Source organism: Hyalella azteca, unplaced genomic scaffold, assembly GCF_000764305.2.
Source record: "Hyalella azteca isolate HAZT.00-mixed unplaced genomic scaffold, Hazt_2.0.2 contig12078, whole genome shotgun sequence".
Taxonomy (NCBI): Eukaryota; Metazoa; Arthropoda; class Malacostraca; order Amphipoda; family Hyalellidae; genus Hyalella; species Hyalella azteca.
This window is the reverse complement of record NW_025942046.1, coordinates 312,946-340,821: the sequence shown is the minus strand read 5'-3', so window position 1 is coordinate 340,821 and position 27,876 is coordinate 312,946. Positions and strand designations below refer to the sequence as shown.

General features: G+C 36.4%; 1 protein-coding gene across 2 annotated transcripts; it reads right to left on the bottom strand.

Moving 5' to 3' along the window:
• Positions 1 to 1,529: 1,529 nt before the first annotated feature.
• LOC108666680 lies at positions 1,530 to 26,041 on the bottom strand. Of its 2 annotated transcripts, none has more exons than XM_018153597.2 (10): positions 25,638 to 26,041; positions 12,525 to 12,686; positions 8,813 to 8,982; positions 8,133 to 8,295; positions 7,772 to 7,855; positions 7,362 to 7,439; positions 6,692 to 6,904; positions 5,801 to 5,959; positions 4,526 to 4,622; positions 1,530 to 3,848 (listed from the first exon to the last, which is right to left on the bottom strand). In XM_018153597.2, the coding sequence occupies exons 1-10, from the start codon at positions 25,842 to 25,844 to the stop codon at positions 3,139 to 3,141; spliced, it is 2,043 nt and encodes a 680-aa protein (XP_018009086.1). In that variant the 5' UTR covers positions 25,845 to 26,041; the 3' UTR covers positions 1,530 to 3,138. The 2 variants fall into 2 exon arrangements, with proteins under 2 accessions (XP_018009086.1, XP_047739086.1); XM_047883130.1 differs by lacking the exon at positions 25,638 to 26,041 and adding an exon at positions 13,184 to 13,622.
• Between the last annotated feature and the right edge of the window lie 1,835 nt (positions 26,042 to 27,876).

The window sequence follows — 27,876 nt, the reverse complement described above, 5'->3', positions numbered from 1 at the left end:
GATTTACTTTTTCCATCAAAAATTACTGCCGAGATAAAGAATTGCTTACATTTTGGGATATGCATTAGGCATAGAATGGTGACAGACACAGTTATGTTGCTAGTACAAGTCCGTACCCGATTTAGTAACTTTCAGTAATTTTGTATCAAGTGCGTGGACCCCTGGGGTACGGAGAGGCAGCAGTCTAGTCTGATAGCTTTTACCCTGTCAAGGCGTTAATCAAATACCTACACGACCATCGCAGACATCGCTTTAATCGAGCGCTTAAATCTCCAGTGACCATTGGTCACAGTTTACACAAGTTTACGAGCTCTTCATTTATTAATCTTCGTCAAGAATCATAATTTTTCAATGTTCTATAGTACCTACCAAGTGTAGGTAAATTCGGATCTTTGTAGTCCGACAATGGTTCAAAACTATGATTCATCCTGATCCACCATAGCGGCTGGACAATGAGCTCATCATTGGTGATGAAAAACCCCAGAAGATAAATAAGTTTTATTTGATCATCAACTTGTAATGTGACGGCACCGTAGCCGACGAATGTTTTGAGATTAGAACGACCCCACGGCTGCAACACCTACAGCGGACAACAGAGGCTACACACAGCACAATCATATTATTAATAATTTCTAAAGTCAAGAATGAAATAGGAAAAAACATAACTTCATTCTATAGCAGGAGTATGATTAAGTTAAGAAAGTATCCTTTACAAAATCAAGGCGGTAATCCTTGCATTGGCTTAGATTCTAACGATGATAGATGCGTCACACACCACCAAAAAACCGTACCAGAATATGAGAAAATACAAGAACAACAGCACTTCTATGCGATAATAAAATGTTAATGTATTGACACCAAACGTAAACAGAATTAATGGAAACACACGCCTAGTAATTAAGTTATTGAATGAAGAATAATGAACAGTCACATAAAGAAGTATCTACAAAAAATAAAATAAAATAATTCGGATAAAAAGAGTTTAACTCCACTGCAACAAATCTAATTAGCTGCTAATAAAATCTGAAGAATTATCGAAAGAAGGTGTTGATCATACGACTAATATTGTATAACAAAGAGTGAAAGTTATAAAGAGTTGTGGATAAATTAATACTTCAGGTAGCTTAGATTTTATTTTACGCTCGTAAATGGCAATGTCATGAGGCCGCTATATCGTCAACATATTGCAAAACTTCAACTAAGCTAAACCAAAGAAACGGCTTGTGCTATTTACAGTAATATTTCAAACGTTGAAACCTCCACAATGTGCTTAATATACAGTGGGGGGAAATAAATATTCGTACACTTGAAAAATCGTATTTTAATGTATGTAAGTACACAAACTTAACAGGAAATAACATGTTGCATTGTTTTTTGTTGCATTGAGATTTAATTTCTTTTGATAGTATTTTTGAATACTATGCGTCTCTATACATAATTTAAATCACTTTTCCTGTTAAGTTTGTGTACTTACATACATTAAAATACGATTTTTCAAGTGTACGAATATTTATTTCCCCCCACTGTAATTTCACCCTCAACGAATGGAGATCTGTATAAGGGACATCCTAACGGCAATCACAGGAATCTCGTCTAAACAGGTAACATTAAATAGTCGTAGATGACGATTATAAATAGTGTAATTTCCGTACCGAACGACGGAGGAATGCAACATCCAAGAAAAATAGAACGCGACAAATTTATCAGACGGGAGCTAAATCCTATTTTATTATGAACTCATTCTTTATTATGTAAATGCTAGTAAAACCTGCATATAACTATCTCCTGTTACCACTTCTTAGTCTTCAACACATTTCTATGATTTAAGCTAATAGAAAGAAACAAACCATATGTAATAAAAGAGTATATACGAACAGAAATGATGATCATAACGTAACCACGATGAATGTCAGAACTGGTGTAAGACCATATTTTAATAAGTACGGCACACAAGAGCTCCTTAGATTTAGAAATAAATAATTATCATAGCTTAGTAAATCTCTCGGCAAACTAATAGCCATCCTTATTTCCAATCTTGTGATCAGAAATTACACAATTCAGCCACGGATACCTTAGAATAAAATGTAAGGCTATGATCTATTGAACAAATAAAACGGGTTATATCCTTTAACGTCACCAGTCAAACAAATATAAAGTAGGTACAAAATAATAATTCCACTACAAACATAAGTCAATAATCAAAATACGGAACAAATAATTCTATTTGAGTAACTCATGTAGAACCGTGTCACCGAAATTCAAATCGTGACATAGAACTTCGTATAAAAATACCCAATAAGAGTTTGATCACATGATATGGCTATAGTTTCCATGTAAAATCCTACGTACAAATCTTGGCAAGTCACGGTGTTTGGCACGGATATGAACGTTCGGCCACAGAAGTGCAGCTAGAAAATCAGTCGAAGTGAATCGATCGCTACAAAATTGAATCAATATTACATTGAAAATCTCCCATTAGGTTCTCGTATAAAAGTGTTGCTCAAGCACGAATGCTCTGAAGAAAACCAGAGAGAAGGCTTATTAAAGAAACATTTGAGACGGGAAATTTATTCCTTGCAAAAGTATTTATTTCTCGATTTTGGAAAATTTCGTCCTCTACGTTCGAAAAAAAGCTTGAAATTTAGGCCACAATGAAGGTTCTTTATGTGAAATAACTAGATAAAATTTCTCGCACTGGAGATTAGCGTTCACTTCAACATAGTAGATAAAGGAGGCTTGGATAACAAAGAGGTTTTCAATTTGACATTGTAACTGAAGGCTCAGATTAGAAATGATGTAACCGTTGTAGATACATTAGCTAATATCCCTGACGTAAGTATAATCGAAATGGTATTTAAATATACACATCAAGTAAAAATATGAAAATTTTATCAGACCAAAGCGTTCAGCAAACTCAATATGAGCAACTATAAACGTCAATCCCCATTAATTCACAAGAGGATTCACGGGGATTGATACAAGGGGATTCAAGGTGATTGTGGCGGCCGTCACCGTCATATGGCAAAAGTTAGTTCGACAATAAAGAAATCGATTCATATAATATGAGCATCGCCGGTGAAGCCAAAAGAAGAGGCTGATCCACGGAGTCTTTCAACCACCTAAAGTGGTAAGGTGTTTTCATAGCGGCCATGACTTCTTATCCTTGACGACAACAAGCAGCTCAGTATCTGACTCATCTGAAAGGAACTCTGGGGAGAAACCCTCCTTGGATGTTGAGGTGGACGACGCAACAACACCTTGGGGAGGTAATGGGGAAGAGTGTGATCCGTCGAGGAGATTATTAACGTAATAGTCAGATGACGCCTCAGCTTTGTCTGTGTCGTCCAACTCAATTAGCTTAACTGAACTTGAAAGAGTCACAGGTCTTCGTTCTAAAGCCTCTGGATCAAAATAACGTCCGTTGTCGGTTGTGACGAGTACGTCATTTCTGTTAACTTGAAACTCGTACTTAGCGGGGCTATTCATCTGATTCGAGACACCAGAACGGGCTCGATCCGTTACCCCGAAAATATGGAGATCAGATACACCGGACTCGAGTGTTCCTGAAAACCGTTCAAACTGAACTGTTTCCTCAGCATCTAACAGGTCTGTGTATGGCACTCGCATGTCTCCGTTCTCACCCAGGCCTTCACTGAGACTAGACCGCTGGTCCCCGCGACGAAGACGCTGTGCGCGACGATGCAGCACTTGCGGCGCCTGGTCCAAGAAGTCCAGTTCTTCGCAGTGGTCCTCTGGAGTGGCTAGGATGACGTACGGATGAGATTGCCGAGGGTATAAAGTGTACGCCATGAAGACATGCGCTAGAAAATCTGCAGTGTACCGGAACCCTGCGAATTAAGAGCGAAATGAGCTGGAATCACTTTTACCCCAAATTACCAATAACCTCAAAGCAATGTAAAAAAATTGCAGAGGAAATGAAATTAAAAATCAGTGCAATGTAATCGGAAGCATACCGTAGCAATGCAAAAATATCTGACAAATATAGGTAAATGCCAGAATCTTTTACAAACAAAAGTGCATTTAAAATTTTGCAAACGCTTGAAATCTCCATGAATAATGTTTGAGGACTTCGAAAAATACAACAATGCACGAGGATTCTCAGAATCTGAAAGTTCTCATAGTGAACTTGCAGATAAGCAAACTACTTACAAATAGCTATTCAGAAAAAAATTACACGATGGGACTTTGATTGCGGAACAGAAGATCCAAAGTGATTCTTTTACAGTTATGAGCTAAAAAATCTCTGTTGATTTCAGCCATCATTTAAAAACGTTGTTTATCCCTACCTCAATTTCAATAGCACAGGTTTCAATGGCAGCTAAGACTTGGTTTTGCTAACAAAGTAGTTATTAGGAAAAAAAGATAATTATGACAAAACATACGTCAAAATCATTTACTAAGATTTAAGACTGGCGCATAAATACATTCAGCTTGCGCACTTCACACTTAGTTGCTAATCGCTAAAAGATACAAAAGTTAACTATAGATAAGAGCTCGACTCGACCTTGCAATAGCTTGGGTCTCCACAGCGGAGAGACTTGGAGGGCGACGAGAGCCACCACGGGCAGGTACACCAGCCACACCAGGGACGCCGCCCCCAGCTGAATAAATCAAACTCTATTAATTTGTTCCATAAGTAGTAGTAGTAGTATAGTTTGCTAGCGCTTCAGCTATCAAGCTATTTCGCACCGAAAGTCAAAATATAACATCGCCAGCGAGGCGGAAGGTCTCAATTATTCAAAATCTCAAATTAATCATCACCCACAAGGGGCGGAAGGTCTCAATTGTCCAGCCCGCCGAAGCTGGCTCGACAGAAGCAGCGTTAGCATCTCAAAGAGACGAAGTGACAAGGAGGGACAGGTGAAAAGCAACAGAAACTAAGACACGCGAACAAGAGGTCGCTTACACGGGACGTCGGCCGCCCGCACGAGAGAGACAGAGAAGGGAAATGCAAGGAATCCTACCTACATAATAACTTAATGTAAGGTATCTTACCTACATAATAACTTAATGTAAGGAATCCTACCTACATAATAACTTGATGCAAGGAATCCTACCTACATAACTTAATGTACCTACATAATAACTTGACCCCACAACTGAGACCTGCAGTCAGACACTGCACGCTCAGCGGTGGGGCGCTCAGGAACAATCCCCCTAAGAGCGAGAAATCCCATAGGACTTCTGACGAGCACAGACACGCGTCAGAAGTCCCCCCTGAGGGGAATTTGTTACATGATCTTTATAATAATAGAATATTACTACGTGATTTCTGTATCTTCGGTAACCAATGTAACTTGCATAATGTGTTCAGAAAAATTTCCCCAACACTCAACTTCAAGTTCGAAATGATAAATTTAAGATGATGTAAATTCTGAGAACATAATTTGCTGAAGCACGATACTCGAGAGCATATTTTTGTTTACTAGAAACTCCATATTTTATCCACATTTCCATAGTTGCATCAACACGGCTTTCCCATGTCAAACTAAATCATAGAACTTCAACACACATTATGTCTGCCTACACTCAAACTTTGCTGTTCACGAAATTATTCGATGATCAATTTATTGCAAAATAAAAACAACAACATTCTCCCTTTGTTTGGTAAGTAGTTATCAATATACCGTATATTATTCATTAAATGAAACACTGTTCACAATATCTTGAATTTATGTATCACTTAGAAATCAACATTTTTGAAATCCACTTTCTACAGAACAAGAAATGTACGAAAACAATTTGAACGTGTAGAAAACGCATTGTGTTGCGTATAGACCTGAAGCAGAAAGTGCAGCGTGTTAGGATGGTGCTGAATGAGCATCGTGTTGCGCAGCTCCCACAAATACCAGACAGTGAGCACCCCGCGCAGCACCAGCGCGAAGATACCCAGCCACGCCCCGTACTGGTACGAGTCCTCCATGGGCGACACCATCACCTGCACACACAGACTCGTCACAACGAATATGTGCATGTTGTTCACATACATTTTCAAGGAGAAAGAAATGTTTGTGAGAATGAAAATGCAGGAGCTCCTACATGCATTTCGCATGTACAATCTTGAAAGAAACGTTCGTGAGAACCAAAACTGCTCAGCTACTCATTTTTTTCTGGCTTTCATGGAATGTTGGTAAGAAAAGAAAAAACAAATATATACGTCTCAGACATATATTTTTTTACTTGAATGAATTTTTTCAGAGTATAAAATCAGTTGCGTTGATCACATAGTATGTAAATTTTTATATTTGATATCAACGTGTGCAGTATCTCATCATATGGCAAAGTTAGACCAAGTAAAAATAATTGTGTCTTATTTTATCTCGTTTGTAATAGAGAAGAATTGATTAGAGGCCGTAAGCTCACATCTTACAAGATCGTCAATTTCAACAATATTTATTTGCATCAATTATAAGTTTCAGCAGTGCCTTCAAGTTTTCTAATAGTGTCTCAAATTCAAGAATTGAGTATTCTCTTATCTTCAGACTTAACAAACCAAGCAATAAAATCTCATTAAACAATGAGCATAATAACGCCTATCGACTGGGACTATTCAGTCATTGCAAAAACAACAGTTATAGAAAATATCCCATCAATCAATGCTTTAATATTTTTTGGATCTAAAAGCCTGATGACAGGATCAGCTTGAGTTTTGGCTTAAGATTCAACAAACCAAGTTCCAGGTACAGAGGACGAGCGTGACGGCAGTGTAGGAGCCCCAGATAAGGTAGAGACCGACTGTGTGCTGTCCCGTGGCGGCCGTCACCGACCAGCCTCGTGCCAGCAGCACCAGCAGCAGGAGGAACACGGCTTCGCAGAGCAGCGTGCAGATTTGACCTGCTGCTGCCACCCAAGCCACCCACTTGCCGCTGGCACCCATTATGATCTAGCCAACAAGTGCTCGTATATTAAACAGGCAATTTCCAAAATTAAAAAATCTGAAGAGATAATACATTGTTTTCAACAACCACGATCATATATAATAGATGTTCTTAGTGAATCAACCAAAATTTCACTCAGGAAATTTACCCTCAAATTATTCACAAATAGAAATGATCAACGAAAATAATATTTGTTGATCACTTCAATGATTCATGAACAGAAAACAGAAGTGAACAGAGCTTGTTTACCAATATTTGCCTCATCAAAGGGATGAGCAAAGAGAGTGTTTGCTATTAGCCACATCAATGGTCAACAGAAATTCCCATATCAGAGTAGTTGATTTTTCACACTTAGCAGAATTGGAATTAAATGATGAATGTTTTATGGTGAGCTTCAAAAATATTCAGTAATTCATTTTTAATATTATTTTCTAATGAGTACCGGTTATATATGCAGCTCACCTGTGCAGTCATGGCAAACACAAGTCCAAGGCTTTGCAGGGATAGAACACAGAGGAACACTTCGAGTACACGCAGCCGCTGGAGGGAGATAATTACCTAGTTTATTTTTCGGCTTTCCTAAAACAAATAGCAGGGGTTACCATTCAAGTCGACTTAAAAGCTACTGAAAACTGTACTTGTGCTGGTTCAGTTTTTGAACAATTGACATAGAATTGTCAATGAGGACTCACAATGGGTCTTTTATTTTATCCTCATCACACTGCTGCATGATTTGCAATGTTATAATAATACCTAGCATCCAACCTGTTCTTTATGTACCTACCTATGCAGTGAGAAAAAATTTCATGTCAGCATGTAGGTAAATGGAGTAAATAAAAAATAATCCAATAAAAAAGGGACAATTTTCTCACCATTTTATAAGTAGCATAAATTTGGAGAGGCAGCAACAGAAAAAAATATAGCAGCAGACACACCAACACCAGTTCTCCAACATCCTAGGGAAGGAATGAGCTTTGAGCATTTCTACAGGAATGTAGAAATCAGGAAATGCTTTTGAGAGGAAAAAATGTCATTACAAGGCAGTAATACCTATGTCTCAAATGAAATTTATTGAAATAAAAAGGTTATGAATATTTATAAATATTTGAAGACTGTGAGAAACAAGCAGATAATCACAATTGAACACTCGAACAACAAATTCCATTCACATTAATATCAGTAGTATTTGACATACCTTATTTAAGATATGTGTAATAAGACAGACTGTCTTACTTGTTGTTCACAAGAGAAATGATAAGCAAAGAAGTCATGATCTTTGGCAGGTGGTTTGCCATTGACAAGAGTGAGGTGGTATGACACCTTGATGTCATCTCCGCTGTACTGCCACCCGCATGAAGCATTCAGACCACAAGCCACTAAGGACAGGTACCAAAATCTGCACAAAGCAGGGAAATACTGTAACATCTCTTTCAATTATTTTCAAATAGTTTACTAGTAATAGAAAGTAGTAATACAAATTTACCAGTATTCAATATTTCAGAGCTAGGACAGAACAGTTGCTAATAAAAATTAATCCTCATCAACAAATTTCAGAAATTAAGATACAGATGCAAGAGATACAGATACAGATGCAAGAAGCTAATAGACTCAACATAATGAATATTACACTAAAGATCTAACTTGCTCAAAAATTACCTACTAGATGTGAATAATATCAAACTCAATGATCCTAGCAAAAATTAGCATGGTTTTTAGCCCTTCAGAAAACAAGGGCTTTGCATTAGGGTATGTTCCAAACACATACTGAAACAGAGACACAACCAAAGAATACAGTCAACAAACATCTGTCTTGGTTTGTCAGGGCAGTAATGACAATTCAAAATGAAATTAGAAGGTCCCATTTCATTAAAAATCAATTGCTTATATTAAATCAATTGGTATCAATAGGAAACCTAGGATTATTGATGTCCTTGATAGCATAAGTTAGCTGAGACTGAGGAATGACATTTGCAGGATTATCTTCATCAACACAAAGCTGATCCACTGGACAGGGGATGTGGCGCAAGAAGTCTTCACGACCAGTGTCATGGCAGCGAGCATCGTATGCTTCCAACCACACGTCCTGAGAACATTTTTTGTATCGAGTAAATGAAAGTAGTTAGGCTGAACAATTTGAAAGAAATATGTCAATAAAATGATTATGAAATACAAAACAAGTAAACATAATTCTTAATACTAACATGAAGATCAAAATTGGATATTAAACAATTGTAGATTAGGAGTAGAAATTGACAAGCAATTTAACCATATTTTCATGACAAAAAATACAACTCTTCAATATTGAGCATTGAACAATGACTGATGCCAAGGATTGTTAGATCATAAGTAATTGTTATGTTGTTACAGGGAGCATAATTAAGCAAGGTTTTCGCACATCCCTTACTGCCTTCTCCCATTTAGCTGATTTTAACCTATCTCAGATGTATTCATTAGTAACATTGCCATGTTTTCTCTTATCTCATTCCAGCATCAATTTATTTTCCATTGCCAGTGTCATTGCCTTGATGTGAAGCTGTGGTAGTTTGTCTGATCAATTGGGAATCCAGAAGGCTATTATTACAGTACTAGTTAGAAGGACTATTGCCTAGGTGAGTTACTGCTGATGTTGTCCCTTCAGGCTAATGGAAAGATGATGTTAAGTGTCTGAGTGTTACTGTCTTGCTTAAGTCTTTCTTACTTAAGCTTCATTTTCACAATTTTCACTAGAGGCTTTTGGTTCTTAATTTGACTGTTGTCATTGCAAGATTTTCTGATGTGCATTTTGTTATGTGCTTGTATTATGTGTTTATTTAGTCTGTACCAGCTATTCGAATCCATGCTTTGTGATGCTCTTCTAAGTGCCAATATGATTCATTACCATTTTTAGTCAAAGTTATATTATTTGTTAAGTTATATATCTACAGTCATTAACACGTTTCCTGCAATGTGACCCACCGGTGGGTCACCACTGTGTTATGTGTACGGTGACAGCCAATATCGATGCTATTCTCCTGTTGCGACGGTGGTATATGTATGATAACTTCAGTTGCATCTGAGATAGCATGGAGTGAGGTTGTCAGAGTTTTGTTCTCATATGTTACAGCTTGATTAGGTAAGAAAAACAGTGACCCACGGGTGGGTCCCATCGCATCTGAAGATAATGTTTTTCTTGTAATGCGATGGGACCCACCAGTGGGTCCCATGTTAAAAAATTTTATATGTTGAATTCACGATGCATAAGTTGTTTGTTCAATGTTTTAATTAATTGATATTTTTTGTAGGTGTGACCATGAATGTTTCTGCTTTCTATAAGGGTCAAAAAATATTGACTACTACTGCTAGCTCTAGTTCTGAAGATATCGTTTCAGGGTGCAGTGATGACAGTTCCGATCTTGAATATGCGCTTTGAATATGCGCGATCTTGAATATGCGCGTCCTCCTATTATTCTCCTCTAAAGAAGTCGAGGAAATGGTACAAAAAATTTGCCTTAGAATTATATACTGGAACTTCTATTGTGAATGCGTGGGTACTGTACAATAAATACTACTCAAAAAAGAAAATTACAATGAGAGCATTCTAGGAATCCATTGTACTGTACTACCTATACTTGTGGCGTTATGGAGCAGAAAATAAAGCCTGGAAAATCTTCCCTGAAAATTTCTGAAACATCTGGACATCATCTTCAGGAAGCTGAAGGGCCCATAAGGGAAACAAGAAAAAGGTGCCGCGGCTGCTATGAAATGATATCCGAAAACGAAGGTTCCAAAGCAACTAAAACCAAATCTCGAAAAGTATCTACATTTTGTGACTCATGTGATGGTTCACCTTATCTCTGCCTACCATGTTTCAATATGAAACATGAAAAGTAAAATATTTATTTACTAACAAATGTAATGATATTTTTATTCTGCATCTTTTTCATGAATTTTAGAATTAGAAGTTCGAATTAGATTCTAATTTTCATGAATTAGAAGTTCGATAAACCTTTGTTCTTACATATCTTTCTTTAATTTAACCTTTATATAGTAATACTAGGACACATGTATAACGCGTAGTCAATATAGACTTATATTTTTTTGCAAATTATAAAAGGAAGAAAAAATTAAAGTGGGACCCACCGGTGGGTCACATCGCAACAATGGAAAGAAGACTGGGACCCACCGGTGGGTCACATCGCAGGTGTCGTGCATAGCAGCAAAAGAGCCGTCGCAGGAAACGTGTTAAGTTTAGAGTTTTAAGCTTGAAATCTTAATTTGTTCATTGTACCTTCATAAACTATGATTCTGATTCTGTTCCATTACTTAATTTATGCTTCAAGCATGTTTATTGTCTTAATTGGCATGATGGCCATGATTGGTTAATTTACCTTAAAATATTTCTCATTTTCCAAAGCTTTGTCATGAGCGTTGCCATTTAATTTCTGTCAATTAATTTTAGTTATGCTTTTCAGTTAACTGGCACATAAACCACCTACGCCTGCCCATGCTCTAATTTCTAGTACACTTTTAGAATCCACTACACATTTGCAATCCACACATTATTTTTATTAGTCATTAATACCCTTAGAGTTTGTTTTGTACTTGAGTCATGTGTTTTGATTGATTTTGTACAAGATCCCTTTATTAATTTTATAGAGAAATTGTTTCATTATCCTTTCACCTTGATAGTTACCTCTAAATCCATAAGCAGACAATTAGTTTGTCTCGCCCACTAGAGACACATGGTAACAATGTTACGGTAATTTATTCATAACCAGAATGTTATGCTAGCAATCCCCTGGATTGGATATTCAGGACAATTGCTAATAAAAATATGATTGTCACGAAAAAAGTCAATAGGTACCTACCTACCTAATATTAAAACAAAATTTTGTTAGTTAGAGGGAGACCAGTTCAAATACATAGTTATGAAAGAACTTCCAGTTAAATCCCATACTGAAATTCATACAAGATTAAAGTTTTTATTATGAACTTTTTATAAATTAAAAATGTGAATGGTTACTAAATAAAAATCTTTTTCTAATATTTTAATCTAACTCTCAGGTACATTTTTCAATTCCTCATGACTTCCACAAATGAAAAATAAGCCAAGGAAATGTTACAAAAAAGTCTTTTTGTATTGGTTGAACAATTCTTTAGATGACATTGGTAAATCAAAAGGCAAATTTAGCAAATAAAAGTATCAAACCCCTGTAAAAAAGGTGTCTAGCAATGTAATGTGGTGTTTTATACACACCAACCTCGACTTCCTATCCTAGGGTTGGCATTTTTTTAAATGTCTGGTAATGTAGTTTATGTATTTTTGTATACAGTTTTCAAGTAGAAGCTAATTAGTACAGAGTGCAGTGCAAAACCAGACTCAATTTCCCCAGATTTCTAACCACCGTCCAGTAAATTTATCAACCTGGTACGTACTGCTATTGACTGAAATTGGTCAATATGAGTTCAATCAGCCCCTGTAGTTTTCAAGCACTGTGCTTCAAACCTTATAGGTAGTAAGTTTATAGTAAACCACTACTCAATCTGTATATAGATAAGTTGTAGGAATTACAACTTAGAGGAAATAACTCTAGTGCATTATGATAGGCTAAAATTATTGAATTTTATAAATAATTAATTACCTACCTTGAACATAGCTTGACATATCTTATCGTAATCTTCAGAAGATTTTGTTCCAGAAGTTGAACTGTTGCCATAGAAGTTGAAGAAAAATTGCCGTGGCAACAACACAAGCATTGCTCCAACTTCTTTGTTGAAGGAGACACCAGAACTGGTAGATTGATCATCCTAGGAGTACATGAGAGGAAAAATTTTTCATAACCACACACAATACATACATACAATAAGGAAAATATGACCTTAAAAAACCCTTATTTGATCAAAGTCTATGTGAACAATCAGTTGAGTCAATTATGATTGAAAATTCAGTAAAAAGTAGTGTACAATTTGCACACACATTAACCAGGTGTCATATGACAGCAATATATTGCTAGTTAATCTTATAGGGATATATGGTTGAATTTATTGAAATAGGTTTCTACATCTTAGCAAAAAATTTTCTAGAAAAAGCCTTCATATATGCTAGAAAAATATAAACTACTACTGGTATAGTACCTCAGTTGTAAGATTCATATACTGTCAAACAGGGTAATAGGGGACACGCAGGGTAAATTAGGACAGTTCTCCAGGCACCGCTACAGTGACTGTGGAATTCTAGATAGGCAATATATTGTCACGTTTGCATCAGCATAACAAAATGGATTGGAAGGCCAACCATGTTTTACCTCCCAAGAAGCATGGAATATATCTACTTGGCAAGCCACAACTGAATTTTTGGAACCATGGTTTTGTGGATTTTCCAGCCGTGACTCCATTTCTTCGAGCCATGATTTAATTGTTTTGAGCCATAAATTCCATATCTCAGCCATTGAAAGCCATTTACAAGCCAGCAGCTGCAAACTTTTTACTAAGTCCCATGCACGTGTCAACACTAACATTTGTCTTCACTTGAGTGGCAACTGATCACGTGATAATGCAGTCAGACCGTTCTGACTTGACCACAACTACCTATGTGATCTATAGAGAAATGTTTTAGGTTGACTTGTAGGTAGTTGTTTTGTGGTGCAGGATATTTTGGCACATGGTGGGATCATTGAAAAAGTGCAGCTTACGGAAGTTGGAAATTTTATTAAATGACATATTTGCAGAGTGCAAACTGCAATTTTTTCAATCAAACAAAAATACATGACATTAGAGACAGAGATTTCATACCTACTGAAATTATATGACATTAGAGCCGCTATATTTCAGAAAAAAAAAGACTTTTCCAGCCCTGCCTCCCACCAGTCTATCACTGTCAATTTGTAAAGGGTAAACACACCATATTCCAACACCTTGAGGATGTAGCAAGAAATAAATGGCTATAAATAGATCAGCGAATGCGCAACTTGAGTTCTGCTTGGTAAACGTCACTCTCAATGTCTCAAAACACCACACTATGCGCCAGCAATGATGAAATGTCACAAACTGTTGCCATATTTATTTAAAAGCCTCTAGAATTTAAATCTACAAAATCGCTAAATTCCGACACTGTGTGTGACTAAATGTGGCATAATGTGAGACTAATTCTGACAGCGCTTCAAACTTTTACTAATTCGTAATTCCGACGCCCTGTGTGAGCTGTATCGGAATACGACACAGCTCGGAACAAGCTTAATTAACAAATTTTTATTCTTTAATTAGGCTTTTAATTAAGAGCTATTAAGCTTTTAATTAAGAACATTTTAATTTTTGAACATAGCTCAGAACAAGCTGTGTGTGTCCAATTCCAAGGTGTGTCGGAATTAGTTTTTACCTATGTGTCTAAAACCGTCTCTTAACTTAATCATCTTTGAATTTATTTACCACTTAAAATCAGCAAATACAAGTATACTTAAAGGATTCCTAATATATTCACAGACTTATTTAAAAGTCTCAAACCATAACATTCTTTCTACCCAAACACTTTATCACTATTTGGTAGAGCAAGGTCAACTATCAACTTTGACACATTTTTCGATGTTCTCACTGGATGACACGCACTGTCTCTCTTTGGATCTCAACATTTCTTTCTACATCTTAGCAAAAAATTTTCTAGAAAAAGCCTTCAAACATGCTAGAAAAATATAAACTACTACCGGTATTCCTCTGTTGTAAGATTCATATAGGTACTGTCAAACAGGGTACCTAATAAGGGACATGCAGGGTAAATTAGGACAGTTCTCCAGGCACCGCTACAGTGACTGCGGAATTCTAGATAGGCATTATATTTTCACGTTTGCATCAGCATAACAAAATGGATTGGAAGGCCAACCATGTTTTACCTCCCAAGAAACATGAAATATATCTACTTGGCAAGCCACAACTAAATTTTTAGAGCCATGGTTTTATGGATTTTCCAGCCATGATTCCATTTCTTCGAGCCATGATTTAATTTTTTTAGCCATAAATTCCATATCTCAGCCATTGAAAGCCATTGACAAGCCAGCAGCCGCAAACTTTTTACTAAGTCCCATGCACGTGTTGCCCTAATCTCTAATTTTACCCTAAAAACAGTCAACACTAACATTTGTCTTCACTTGAGTGGCAACTGATCACGTGATAATGCAGTCTGACTGTTCTGACTAGACCACAACTATGCGATCTATAAAGAAATGTTTTAGGTTGACTTGTAGTTGTTTTGTTGTGCAGGATATTTTGGCACATGGTGGGATCATTGAAAAAGTGCAGCTCACGGAAGTTGGAAATTTTATTAAATGACATATTTGCGGAGTGCAAACTGCAATTTTTTCAATCAAACAAAAATACATGACATTAGAGACAGAGATTTCATACCTACTGAAATTATATGACATTAGAGCCACTATATTTCAGAAAAAAACATTTTTTTCCAGCCCTGCCTCCCACCAGTCTATCTCTGTCAATTTGTAAAGGGTAAACACACTACATTCCGACACTTTGAGGATGTAGCAAGAAATAAATGGCTATAAATAAATCACCGAATGCGCAACTTGAGTTCTGATTGGTTTACATCACTCTCAATGTCTCAAAACACCACACTATGCGCCAGCAATGATGAAATGTCACAAACTGTTGCCATATTTATTTAAAAGCCTCTAGAATTCAAATCTACAAAATTGCTAAATTCCAACACTGTGTGTGACTAAATGTGGCATATTGTGAGACTAATTCTGACAGCGCTTCAAACTCCTACTAATTTGTAATTCCGACACCCTGTGTGAGCTGCATCGGAATACGACACAGCTCGGAACAAGCTTGATTAAAAAATTGTTATTCTTTAATTAAGCTTTTAATTAAGAGCTATTAAGGTTTTAATTAAGAACATTTTAATTTTTGAACATAGCTCAGAACAAGCTGTGTGTGTCCTATTCCAAGGTGTGTGGGAATTAGTTTTTATGTGTCTAAAACCGTCTCTTAACTTAATCATCTTTTAATTTATTTACCACTTAAAATCAGGCATCAGCAAATACAAGTATACTTAAAGGATTCCTAATATATTCACTGACTTATGTAAAAGTCTCAAACCATAACATACTTTCTACATAAAAACTTTATCACTATTTGGTAGAGCAAGGTCAACTATCAACTTTGACACATTTTTCGATGTTCTCACTGGGTGACGAGCACTGTCTCTCTTTGGATCTCAACATTTTCCCGCCAGACGGCCCAGACCTAGTGTTCCGGCAATAGTATGGCACGCAATAGTATGACGTCACTATTTCAACCATCAACTAATGCGTAGAACTAAGAAAAAGCTTAATATAAAGGAAAAAAGTCAAGAAGTGTCAGAATTACCAACAATGTCGGAATATACCAAGTTTACCCTACAACTTCCTAGTGATTAGGTACTTTATAGAAACTGAGCAAGTTAGCGTAGGGTAAACGCGGTATATTCCGACATCGTGGGTAATTCCGACACCTCTCTAGTTTTTCCTTTATATTAAGCTTTGTCTTAGTCCCACACATTCGTTGAAGGTTGAAATAGTGACGTCATACCTTTGCGCGCCAAACTATTGCCAAAACACTAGGTTTGGGCCGTCTGGCCGGAAAATGTTGAGATCCAAAGAGAGACGGTTCATGCCACCCAGTGAGATCATCGAAAAATGTGTCAAAGTTGATAGTTGACCTTGCTCTACCAAATAGAGATAAACTGTTTTTGTAGAAAGAATGTTATGGCTTGAGACTTTTAAATACATCTGTGAATATGTTAGGAATCCTTTAAGTATACTTGTATTTGCTGATATCAAGTGGTTAAATAAATTAATGAATGATTAGGTTAATAAACGGAATTAGACACATAAAAACTAATTCCGACACAACTTGAATTGGACACACACAGCTCGTTCCAAAATCCAACTTCCAAGCCACACTCAGGATGATGTATGTTTTTGGTGAATTTTCCCGCGCATTTTCACTTTTTTTAAGCTATTGCTGTGCACAGTTGGCACAATGTAATGAAAATTGATTATCTTCGCGCACGTGTTTGCGCAATCCCGGCAATCTTTATTTTAGAAGAAATTTTCTCCAAAGTCATATGGCAACACTGAACACCGTCTGTTTACATTTCGTATGTATAACAGCCGCAGTTTACAATTACCGTACGTTCCGTATCTGACAAGGCGGACAACCGGAAGAGTCAGAAGTAACCCGGACATGTCTTACATTTTATTATTGTCAGTTCGACTTGCGTAGTCAATATACTCGCGTATATTGTAGACTAAAATAGTAGAACTATTTTAGCTTTCTAAAGTACGGCACACGGCACATTTTTTTACCAATGTAGTACGGCGCACCGCGCAGGTCGTTAAAATGACAAAATAAATTCCCGTGCACCTGGCACATCTTCCTGACCATGGCTTCCAAGCTGTGTGCAAAATTAAAATTTTCCTAATTAAATGCTTAATAGCTGTTAATTAAAAGCCTAAGTAAATAGTGTTCAATATTCAATAGTGTTCTAATTCAAAGCCCTGTCGTATTCCAATACAGCTCACACAGCGATCAGAAATTCAGAATTTGAACACAAGTATGTCGGAATTACGTATTAGTAGTTTGAAGCACAGCTGTAATTTGTATTACAACGTGCCAAATTTAGTCACACAGTGTCGCAAATCAAATAGGTATTAGTCCAGGAAACCTAGTGAAAAAAGGGGGTCAACCTAGAACAATTTGCAAAAGAATTTTCTCCATCACCATAACATGTAGAAAGGCCTCAGAAAAGACATATAAAAAATCCTCTAAAATATAATTGGTGGAAAGGCTTCAAATCAGTGATTTTCAAAATGACAGCCAAATATGCAGCAGTTTGAATTAGTAGACTGGAACAGTTTTGCTGCCAAAAACCAATTTTTTTAGGCTAATAAATCAAATTATATCTATATTATGAGCTAAATTATATAAACTAAGAAATGTTGCAATATTTTGTAATAAAAATACCATTTTATCGATAATTTTATGCTTTTTAAAGTCTGATGAATTCTCAGCGTTTCTATTTTTCTTCCTCTACTGATAAAATTTGGCATAAATGTATTTGTCTGATGTAAAATAAGTAGGGAAACAGTCATTATGCTCAGAAAATCATTAATTATGATGGTCAACTTTGGAAAACTATTTCTAAGGTGAAATAAGAGGACGTCAGCTATGTAGACAAAAAGAGAAAATATCAGACATATGAATGATGAATGGGATAGAAAAAGTCTTTTTTATTTCAGCTTGGGCAATTTTATTTATTCATTTTGGACGTATAATAAAGTGAGAAAGAAATATACTGTGATAATTAAGAAGTTATACTAACAAAAAATCCAGTTATGATGCTTAAGCTATAGAACTAGTAGGTACGTTTTATTAACGTAAAGTTTAACTGTCCATAGTAGGGTAACATGGGGCAGCGAGCCCACTGCGGGTCATGGGCTCGCTAAGTATGGCAGATATTGGTCCGTGTTCTCTACCGCCGGTCGACAGTTTCACTGGGATGAAGTGTACGGATTTACGTTTTGCTGAATGTTTGCGTTATTAAGATCTTTGTGAATAACTGTTATAGCTCAGATAAAAGTTTTTTGCTTCTAAATAAAACTGTTTTTAGATTACTGTAGATGAAGCTTTTGAAATTACTGTGAATTATATTTTGAAAGTAATATTTATAGGGATAACTTTGAGTTCAAGTTTAGACTATTAGCTTATATAATAAAATGTTGACACAATATAAATGGAAATGATGCCTAGTGGGGCAGCGGGCCCACGCGTGTCACGGGGCAAAGCGCCCATGGTGAAGTCTTGTGTTTTACATCATTAGATTTGTCTCAATGGTCATTTTAAAACTATGACTAGCTTTTTGAATTACAAATTTCACTTAGTATTGCATGATTTTTTTATTTGCTGCCTCTAGGCAACAGGTTCTAGTTTCTAGTTATACGTATTTATGACCCCTTAACGAGTTTTTGACTCTTGACTTGCCAAAAGTTGATTTCAGCCTACACCAATGAGCCAAAAGTTGATGAATTTTTATGGTGTTGGCTGAAATCACGATTAAATAAGAATTATCTGCACATAATATCTTTATTATGGACGAAGCTGGAACGAAGTTTTTTCTGATCAACTAAATATATTTTTTCTAGTCAAGGATACATTTTTTCATTTTGAGGATAAATTTTTTATCGCAAGGATATATTTTTCCAGTCAAGGAAATATACATTTTATGTCAAGGAAATATTTTTCTTCACGTCAGTGATAGATTTTTTAAGCCAAGAACATATTTTTTCAAGTTAAGGATATGATTTTTTAAGTTGTTAATAATGAATGAATGTCATATTTTTCATTACATTTTTCTTATTCATAACTGTAAAGTGTTGTTTTATCATTTTTAAACGAAAAATATGCAATTGTGGTATAGGGATCAAGGGTAGGCGCCTTGCCCAAAGCCCATGGGCCCATTGCCCCAGGGGTGGGGCAATGGGCCCATTTTGACACTTTTTATAAAATAGTGTTCCATTAAAAATTGAATAACTCTATAGGCGTCTAATTCACATCATACATTCCTCATTAGATGTACCTTTAAACATAACAAAGAACCACCTCTTATCAATTAAAACTTCATCAAAAATTTAGTTTAAAAAGGGGGGGGGCTGCCCCATGTTACTCAACTGTGATTATTCTATACAATATATCAAAGTGGAATGATGTCGTCCATCAGGAGTATCAGCAATGGCTACATGCTGCCGAACACTCCTTTTTATCATATTCGCCCTTATACCACCACCATTAGTCTTGAGGTCACTCATCGGAAGAGTTAGAATCACTGTCAAATACTTGATTTGTGTTACTGCACACACCATGGCACTGGCCAAATGCTGGTGAACATTCCATATCCCGTTTCCGACAGGCACTCCTCCTTGTTGAACAATCTGTCGAACAATTGCATCTCATCATTTCTAGTAGCTCAGGTGGGAAAACTTCTCGATCTGTGGGAATAGGCATGCATTGTCCATTTCTTATTTCCCATCCCTACTCTAGCTACATGTTTCATTCTGTGGCCCAGGCACTCTTGCACTTGGCAAAATGTCCTCAGACTATGAAACTGGGCAGCTGCTGATGCAGGTGGAAGCACCTGGGGGTCTACAAATGCTTTTGCTAACAACTTTTCTGTGAAAGTTCTTGAATTGAAGTTTGTCCAGAGACTCTCCGCTAGCACCCTTGTACAGAAAGACTAGTGCAATCTCTCAAGCCACAAACTGTACCCTGGATTTCACCTTCAGACCCCACTCACATTCTCTCTCAGACCCCAGGATTGAGTTTTGAACACTGTATTCCATGAAAGGTGTCAGCACTAAGTCTTTCTTCTTAACACCATATCTGTCCCCTGTCCCGCAATAGATACAGTTACTTTTGTAATCAAAGCCGGTTCCAGTAGATCTCAGTTGGCGTGCTCCGTCTTCAGAAGACTCATTTGCTCTTTTTCAGTTCTGGGCTTCAATACTGAATGATCTAATATGGTCCTTGCGACATTGTGTGTGTACTTTTTGTCCAGGCACTACTGTTGTTACAACTTTTCTTCTTTCACTGGCTTTCTGGATACCTTCACAACCCTTGGGTGTTAGTGTTGCACAATTTCACCTTCTACGACAGGCCTGCTGCAAAGGGCACATTGGGCAACATCCATCTTGGTGCTACCTGTAGGACATGATGTGATCACCCTCTACCAAGCTTATGTACAAGCTAGACATTCTGTAACAGTGACTAAGCATGTAATAATCACAAAATACCTCTATGGTGTGTCCTGTCTTGAAGTCTGATCAGAGGGCTGCTCTATTAATAATAATAATAGCGGTTTCAGCGTTTAGTAGGCCGTAGGCCTGTCGCCGATTCTTAACATCGCAGAACATTCACAGCATTTTGCGGTCTCGAACTCGCGACTCACTGTTACAATTATGCTGTGCTTAACCGCCCGGCCTCCTCGCCGATTCTGACCAGAAACTGACTCACAGAGCTGGGATCGAACCCGCGCCTCTCTGCACCAATCCTGGTACTCTGAACTGTAACCACTGGGCCACCCTCTCTTGCTGGCCATGTTCTAAAAACTTACACCAGAGGGTCTAGACAATGCTGCTCTCTTACTACAATTAGCACACCATTTATGATATAGACACACACTCACCCTGCATTACACACACACTCCAGGTGCATGCCTGTATATATATCATAGGCATTTTTCCACATGCCTACATAATCACAATTTTTCACTTTATGGGTGGTTTTTTTGCAAATACTAGATTGCTACCACCTTGGATGAATTTTAGTTACTATTAGTGAATACCCTCTACATGAAAACATACATACAGTCACAAAAATAACTGTCGGTTATATTTTTAAAATGTGTTATCGGGCTTATATTGCCATTCGGCGGCCATTTTTTTTAATCTTAAATTTGACACCCTTCCACTAATTGCATTTTAGAGGATTTTTAGTATGTTCTTTCTATTGCCCTTCTGGTGCATTGGTGAAAAAATCATTTCTTTTGCAATTTGTTCCGGGTCAAACCTTATTTTTCCTGGACTATATAGGGATTTGGTAGGTTTGCATTCTAAAGGCTTTTAAATAAATATGGCAACACTTTGTGACCTTTCATTGTTTCTGGCGCATAGTGCAGTGTTTTGAGAGTCGCGTAAAGCTCACAGAACTTGAGTAACGCATATGGTTATTTTCTTATAGTTTTTCATTTCCCACTGTGCAGAGAGTGGATGAATATTGCAAGATCTTTGGCGACGCTTCAGCAGCCAAATTTTCGCCTTCAGAAGATCTTGCCGACACATTTAGATTGAAATTCTTGCATTTAATACATTTCTCAGTCTTTGGCCAACTATTTAGAAAAAAAGTAAGGTTTCCGGTGCGTTGGATGGAATACGATGCAGCGAAGCTTGTCCGGAAATCAGTTGCGATGAGTTCCCGCAAAAATGAAAACAACATTTTTTTGATTGCGTAGTTTCGGTCACATTAGAGTGGTCAGACTGCTTTATTACATGTTCAGTTGACACTTGCTGTACAATCGGACTGTTTTTAGGGTAAAATTAGTTATTTGGGGCAGGATGGAATTCTAAAATTTACAGTTCATATATTATTTTCACTACACCTAGACCAGTTTTTCGATACAACATTATTTGAGGCAAAAAAACAAACTTTTTATAGGCTTAAACACGTATAGGTAAAGGTATAAAAAGTTTCTAATAAAACTTTCTATAAAGTAATCACTTCACTTGGAAATGTTGCGTGTCTGCAGGACAGCTTGCACTCAACAATTAAAATTATAAAAAGTACTAGTTCGTTAAAGATTTGTCTCTTAATGTGACAGCAAAGAACTTTTTCATGATGCACACAATAATCACGCAATTCATGGGAGCGAGAATACATAGAACAACAATGAAAGCAGGCTCCCGGCATGCAACTGACAAACGAATGACGATCGCGGATGCGGCAGCACGAGGCATAACGTTCATATGCTCAATGCAAGAGAATGATTAATTATGATATTTTTGATAGAGATTTGAAATATTTTCAGAAGCCTAAACGTGAACAAATTATTTCGTTACTCTGACATGGTTAATTTCAAAATAAATATTTTAATGCAAATTCATGAGAAGCAATTAAAATATATTGAATGATGTTCATTTATATCAATAGGTGGAAGTAAACAATTACGAATCGATTTATTATCCTTTAAATAAGAATCTTTGCATTGAAACATCTTTATGATGTGTCTACCACAATATTTGTACAATAGTATGGGTATCATGAGTCAAAGCCATTAACCGATCATTAAATGGCTGCAAATATGTAGCATCTTTCTACCTATTAGGCTATTACGGTCAATAGAACCTAAATAAACTCTGTTTATCGAAAGGACAAAAAGCTTATAAGCTTTTATCAAGCTTACGTAGTAGTAACGGAGTCCAACTAATCATTCGTATACTTAGTGCAAGAGAATGAATAATTATGTAGTTCATGACCAAACGAACGAAAACTTCTGATCAAACGAACGAAAACTTCTGATCAAACAAATGAAAACTTCTGATCAAACGAACGAAAACACACTTTTAAGATAATTCTGAAATCAAAACGTCTATTGAATTCTAATACGGATCTTTAATTTTAGCATCGTATTTCCAAAAATCAAGTATTGCATTTCTTTTAATTTAAAAACATTCTTTTACATCAAAAACAACAAATTTTCGCTTACAGCTTCTATGATGATTGACGAATGACAAATTTGACGGTCTCACTCATATAGCTAAAATTTTTAAATTGAACAATTTTGTCATTATCGAAGACCTCATTGATTGCAGAACTTTAGTTTTCGCAAGTGTATTCAAGAAAAGTTTCTGAAATAGTTGGAACATTTCCATTATCGTTCTGAAATAGAAACGTCATTTCCGTTCTTACATATAAACATGATTAATAAAATACCTATTAAATCCATCCATTGTCACTCAATTTGTGATGTATGAATGACAGTTTTACTTTCATTCCTATGATGCTCATTTTTACCGGTTGAAGCTGTAGAATTAAATTAAAAAATTAATTAAAATTAAATTTTACTAAATCAAATTTTATTATTTAATACACTAGATGGTACAAGCTGTAGAATTAAATTCTCTTAGAAAAATGTTGAATTAAGAATCTGATTATATTTTTTATATTAAAAATTAATTTTTATTAAATTAATTTGTATTATTAATGCACTATATGGTACGTGCTCTACGTTTTATATAATGAAATAGTTTCCCATGTTAAACAACGAAAATTTTCTAAAAGACACAAAACAAGACACAAAACGTTCGAAAACGCGGGATAGCAGACAAAATCATTCAGAATTTGAAGTGAATTTATCAAGACAAATTCAACATAATAGGGCAAAAAATTCAAATCTGGAACGTATAAATAGGTTTTTATAATTTAAAAAAAACTTTCAATCATTTAAATCTCAGAATTGAATGTGAATCAAGTCTATTTATTGTGAAATCAAACTAGACACAACCAAAACATAAGTGTGTGACACCGTCTTGTGAGAAGTAAACAGAAAACGCCATGTGAATGTAAGCAGTGAAAGAGTCAAAGTTTATCTCATAATTTTGTGTGAAATCAAACACTTTGTGGGTGTTCTCCAATCGTGAGAATTTTTTTTGAAGCTGGATGTTTTTTTTTTATTTTAGAACGTATTCATTGCAAAAATGTGTCTGCAAGCCTACAGATAAACGACTAGTTAACTTGATTAGTCGTTGGCAACTCGGGAGTGGATTTCAAACCACGCACGATTTTGGAAGCACGCTACGTAGTTTCCAATGAGCTCAGTTTATAAATTTTCATTGCAGTGGAAGGTGGTGTTAGGCGGTTGTAGGGTTGGTATTTCGATACGTTTTCTTATATTGACATGAGAATATATTACCTATACAGAATTCCACACTGATTTTGGGGTAACACGTGCATGCAACCTTGTAACTAAGTTTGTGGCTTGTAAATAGTTCGTCAATAATCGTCATTACTCAGCGTAAATGGCTTTTCATTAAAAATTACCCGGCAACGCATCTTTAAAATGGCCGGCGATGCTTTGGGCTTAAAAATCCATATATTGGCGACGCTGCATCCACCCTCTGCACAGTGGTTCATTTCTTGATGCATCCTTAATGTGTTGCCGACGGCCAACACATTAAAGACGCCTTCAAAATGTAACTGCTGCTTTCATATAATTCATAGTGGCAAACCAGAGATTTTTTAGAATCAGTTCATTTTAAATTTTGTCATCTACTCAATATTTTAATCAATTTCTTATGTATGAAAATGCTGGTATCCAAGATACTTTCCTGGTCTACTTATAGGACTCAAAAATGAACTTGATGAAGAGTCTAAAAAAAACTGCTGCTTTGCCCCTGTCAGGCCTGCTTTATACTAAATAGGGTAAACGCGGTATATTCCGACACATTAAGGACGCATCGAGAAATGAAAAACTATAAAAAAAACGTATGCGTTACGTAAGTTCTGTTGCCTTCACATGACTCTCAAAACACTTCACTACGCGTCAGCAACGATGAAACGTCACATATGCACGTGTTACCCCAAATCTCTAATCTTACCCTTAAACAGTCAAACGGCAACAATAAAATTTGTCTCTACTGTAAGTTCAGCACACGTTAGTGCAGTCTGACCACTTTGACATGACCGCAACTATGCGCGATCTTCAACAAAACGTTTCATTGATTTGTTTACATTACGATGTTTATGGTTTTTCTGCAAGATATTTTTGGCGGGAACGGTAAAGCAATGCGGATTGCAGAAGTTGAAAATTTTATGAAATGACATGTTTGCAAAGTGCAAACCGCGATTTTTTAATCAAACAAAAATTTATGACATTCGAGCCGCGAGATTTCATACCTACTGAAATTATATGATATTAGAACCGCGATATTTCAGACAAAAATAGGACTTTTCCAGACTAGCAAGACCTAGTGTTTTTACAGTATTTTGACACGCAAATGTATGACATCACCATTTCAACCATCAATGAACGCATGGAACTAAAACAAAGCTTAATATAAAGGAAAAGCTGGAGAGGTGACGGAATTACCTACGATGTCAGAATATACCGCATTTACCCTATGAAAAATTATTTAACCTAAAATCTATCAATAAAATACTTACATTTTCCAAAGAAGTTATATTTCCAAAAATAAATCCTTCAGAAAATGCACCTTCATGAGAATTTGTTTTTTGAAACCCAAATTTGGATAAAAACAGAAAAAATTCACTATCAGAATGCCATTTTCCCTCTAGCACTAAGGAGTTGCCCTCAAGCAACAAACTGGCAATAAACGTCAGGAATAATTTCTTCATTTTGATTTTTAACATAAATATTTTTAAAACAATCTCAATTCCAGATGTTCCAGCTCCAGCCTTCCAGGCACTATGCAATGTGCATACTAGAAAATTACTCGGGAGTGCATTGGTTAACTAAATTTACTTTAGTCTAAACTCTGAAGTTTCATGTTTAAAACTGAAAGAACCGCAGCAAAAATTAGTTATTATCCACTTTTTTTGTCGTTGACGCCTGTCATAGTGGCAAACCAGAGCTTATCTAGAATCAGTTCCTTTTTAATTTCCTCATTTACTCAAAATTTAAACCAATTTCTTAAGCATGATAAAGCTTGTATCCATGATACTTTACTGGTCTACTTATAGGACTCAAAAATGAACTTGAGGGAGAGTCTAAAAAACTCTCTGCTTTGCCACTATGACGCCTGTAATCATTCCCAACATGTATTTAGAAAATCAAGATAAATTTTGATGGAATAGGTAGCCATTTCACTTCCATAAGCAAAAGATTCTGCAAAATCCGGACCAACCAAAACATTGGAGAGTATTCCGCACGACAGCTCAACTGGTGGTTAGAGACTAGTCTAAAACAGTATATTAAGTATGGACTGAAAAGCGAAGAAAATTGCCTGGGATAACAATTTCATGAATGATTTTACTAAAATTCTCGAAAATAACGGATAACTGGTGTAAAACGCAATATTAGGCAGACAAACAAAAGATTAAAATATGGTATCATAAAGTTTATTCCGAACGTCTCTGACAAATTTACGGCTGGTCTCCCCAAATTCAGTGAGCATGGAATATATCCCAAAGTAATGAACGTAGCTTATCTTAATGAACGTAGCTCCTTAATTCGTGAGTTATATGGCGATACGTGCCGAAATTTGAAGTGAGCATGACATTTATTCTAAACTACTGTACAGATTTGAAAGAAACTTTGCATATAGAAACTTAACCTTCAAACGGTGATGTTTAGATAGTGACAATTTTCTAGATTTTGCCTTCGCTTGAGTTTTTTCCACTTTTACTTCTTTCGTGATTTAAACTGCAATTCATGCTTGAATTCGCAGTGAGCATTGAATTTCTCCTAAAATACTTAACAGATTTGAACGAAACTTCGGACGTGAATACCTAACCTTCCAACGGTGATGTTTAGCTCATGACAATTTTGTTCGATCTTGCCTTCGTTTGCGATTTATACGGCTTTACGTAGGTATATGGCTCTTTGTCAACGCAAATCAATGCAAGTGCACTGCAGTGAAAAACTTCGAAAAAAATATTGCTAAAAATGCCAAAAAGAATCCGAAAGCCTTCTTTTTGTACGCTAGTTCGAAGTGTAAGCCAAAGAACGGTATATCTGATTTGAAAGTAGACCAACGAAAAATTTCCTCTGATGAGGGCAAGGCTAACGTTCTTAATCAGTTCTTCAGCAGTATGTTCACAGATGAGGACTTTACAGAAATTTAATAGAGAATGTTCAAAGACGTGCAACAAGGATAATTCCAGGCTTGAAGGGCAAGTCCTATGAAGAAATATTGAAGATTATGAAGCTTCCAAGCCTCAGTTATCGACGTCTGCGTGGGGACCTCATTGAAGTATACAAGTATACTCATGGTCTACACAAGGTCCCTGAAGGGTTACTAGAATTTGAAACAAGAACCAACACCAGGGGCCACGGCTATAAGCTAAAAAAATTGCGCTGCAACTTCTCCACGCGACAAAATTTCTTCTCGCTTCGAATCACCGACATGTGGAAGTGGAACAGCCTCCCCGATGACATCGTTGGCGCTCCAAGTATGAACGCGTTCAAGAACAGACTAAATAAAGCTATGGAAAAATATATGTTCAGATTTGAAATGCCTAGCTCCTTATCGAACCCGGTGAGAGTCTAGTGGCTACTTCAAACTATCGCCAGTCATGAAAAGATCCGGTCAAATGACACGAGTTTAGATCTATGAACAAGGCACGAAAAGGAAAAGAATCGGCGACAGGCCACATCAGGCCTACACTTCAGCGCCGACATCACTATGTTATGTTATGTTAAGTTTAGAAATCCGCCTGAGAA

Bases quoted from the DNA above. Each gene is read 5' to 3' on its own strand.
- LOC108666680 (XM_047883130.1), bottom strand. From the start codon at position 13,396: ATGTTAGTGTTGACACGTGCATGGGACTTAGTAAAAAGTTTGCAGCTG. The intron at 8,983-12,524 runs GTAGGTAATTAA...AAATGTTCTCAG, and splicing joins TATGTCAAGCTATGTTCAAG to GACGTGTGGTTGGAAGCATA. The intron at 7,440-7,771 runs GTGAGAAAATTG...ATCTCCCTCCAG, and splicing joins TTTATGCTACTTATAAAATG to CGGCTGCGTGTACTCGAAGT.